At 64.4% G+C, this 1451-nt stretch overlaps 1 protein-coding gene across 4 annotated transcripts; it reads right to left on the bottom strand.

Moving 5' to 3' along the window:
- Positions 1-383: 383 nt before the first annotated feature.
- LOC114490422 (keratin-associated protein 10-8-like) lies at positions 384-1190 on the bottom strand. 4 transcript variants are annotated; one of them, XM_028504372.1, is made up of 3 exons: positions 1137-1190; positions 959-1088; positions 384-904 (listed from the first exon to the last, which is right to left on the bottom strand). In XM_028504372.1, exons 1-3 carry the CDS (start codon positions 1188-1190, stop codon positions 384-386), a joined length of 705 nt encoding a protein of 234 aa, XP_028360173.1. The 4 variants fall into 4 exon arrangements, with proteins under 4 accessions (XP_028360173.1, XP_028360171.1, XP_028360172.1 ...); XM_028504370.1 differs by having other exon boundaries at positions 384-964; positions 1040-1190; XM_028504371.1 differs by having other exon boundaries at positions 384-934; positions 1040-1190.
- Between the last annotated feature and the right edge of the window lie 261 nt (positions 1191-1451).

The raw sequence follows: 1451 nt of genomic DNA, 5'->3' as shown, positions 1-1451 counted from the left end.
ACTAGGCCCAGAAAGAGGACACCAGGGGCCAGGACAGAACGTTTATTCAATCAACTCGAGACACATGCACGGGGGGCGGGGGGCAAGCAGCATCTGGGGAACAAGGGTCGAGATAGACAGGGGCCCCAGTAAGGCTATGGGACAAGGCCTGGGGCCATGTCTGTCAGAAACAGCCTGGGGACCCCCCATAGTAGGGGAGGGCCATCTCAGCTTTATCGGGGCCCCCTGTGGAGGCTGCAGACAGGCTTGGTGTGGTGGCTGGGGTCGGGGGTCCGAGAGTGTTCATGCGGAGGCCTGCACCGATGCATGTGCTGGGAAAAACCCTGTGGGCAGTTGTGAGGAGGGAGGGGCTGGCTCTGGCGGGACAGGACATTCAGTCAGCATCAGGACTTCTGGGCTGAGGCACGGACACAGCAGGCCGGGCGGGAGCACACGGGGCGGCAGATGAGGGACACGCAGGAGGATGGGCGGCAGCAGCTGGGCTGGCAGCAGGAGGAGGTGGGGGTACAGCAGGAGGAGACAGGTGCGCAGCAGGCGGGTCTGCACACAGGGCGGCAGATGACGGACACGCAGGAGGAGGGTCTGCAGCAGGACGAGGGGCAGGGGGTGGGCTGGCAGCAGGAGGGGGCTGAGCAGGGGGCAGCCCCAGAGCAAACGGGCACACAGCACACGGGCTTGCAGCAGACGGGTGTGCAACAGACAGGTGTGCAGCAGACGGGCTTGCAGCAGATGGGTGTGGAGCAGACGGGTGTGCAGCACACAGGCTTGCAGCAGACAGGTACACAGCAGGCCTGCTGGCAGGGGGAGGAGGTGCAGCAGGAGGGCTGGCAGCTAGACTGCTGGCAGCACAAGGGGGTGCAGGAGCTGATGCAGGCTGATTGGCAGGGGCTGGGTCCACAGCTCACTGGGGCACACACAAGGGTCTGGCAGGGGGCTGGGGCACAGCAGCTGGGAACACAGCAGGTGGATTGGCAGCAGCTGGGGACACAGCAGCTGGGGGCACAGCAGCTGGGGACACAGCAGGAGGGCTGGCAGCAGCAGGAGGCACAGCAGGAGGGCTGGCAGCAGCTCTCTGGACAGTCGTCCACCTGCCGGGAAAAGTCAGTGCAAGAGTCACTGGAACCAGGCAGGCAGACGCGGTTGCCATAGCTCAGGTCACTGGAGCAGACAGACAGGGTGGAGGCGGCCATGGTGGGGAGGTGGGGCTGGAGGTGAGCTGGGAGGAGGCGTGAGTGTGTGTGAGTGTGTGAGTGTGTGAGGTGCCTGGGGCTGTCAGCCTTTATACCCCTCCTCTGTGTTGTGTGTTGCCCCAGCAGGGGGCCCCCACGCCCTCCCTTCCTTGTTGGTGTTTGGAGTTGGTTCCCGGGGAACCCTCATTAGGGCTTATTTATTTTCCCAGGAGCTGCTGCCCAGCTCGTAAAAGTCCTGCCTGCGAGTTGGGGCTGGGCGGC

The sequence above is a fragment of the Phyllostomus discolor genome, chromosome 2, assembly GCF_004126475.2.
Source record: "Phyllostomus discolor isolate MPI-MPIP mPhyDis1 chromosome 2, mPhyDis1.pri.v3, whole genome shotgun sequence".
NCBI lineage: Eukaryota > Metazoa > Chordata > Mammalia > Chiroptera > Phyllostomidae > Phyllostomus > Phyllostomus discolor.
This window is presented reverse-complemented; position numbering and strand designations above follow the sequence as displayed.

Bases quoted from the DNA above. Each gene is read 5' to 3' on its own strand.
- LOC114490422 (XM_028504369.1), bottom strand. From the start codon at position 1,190: ATGGCCGCCTCCACCCTGTCTGTCTGCTCCAGTGACCTGAGCTATGGC. The intron at 1,089-1,136 runs GTCTGCCTGCCT...TTTTCCCGGCAG, and splicing joins ACCTGAGCTATGGCAACCGC to GTGGACGACTGTCCAGAGAG.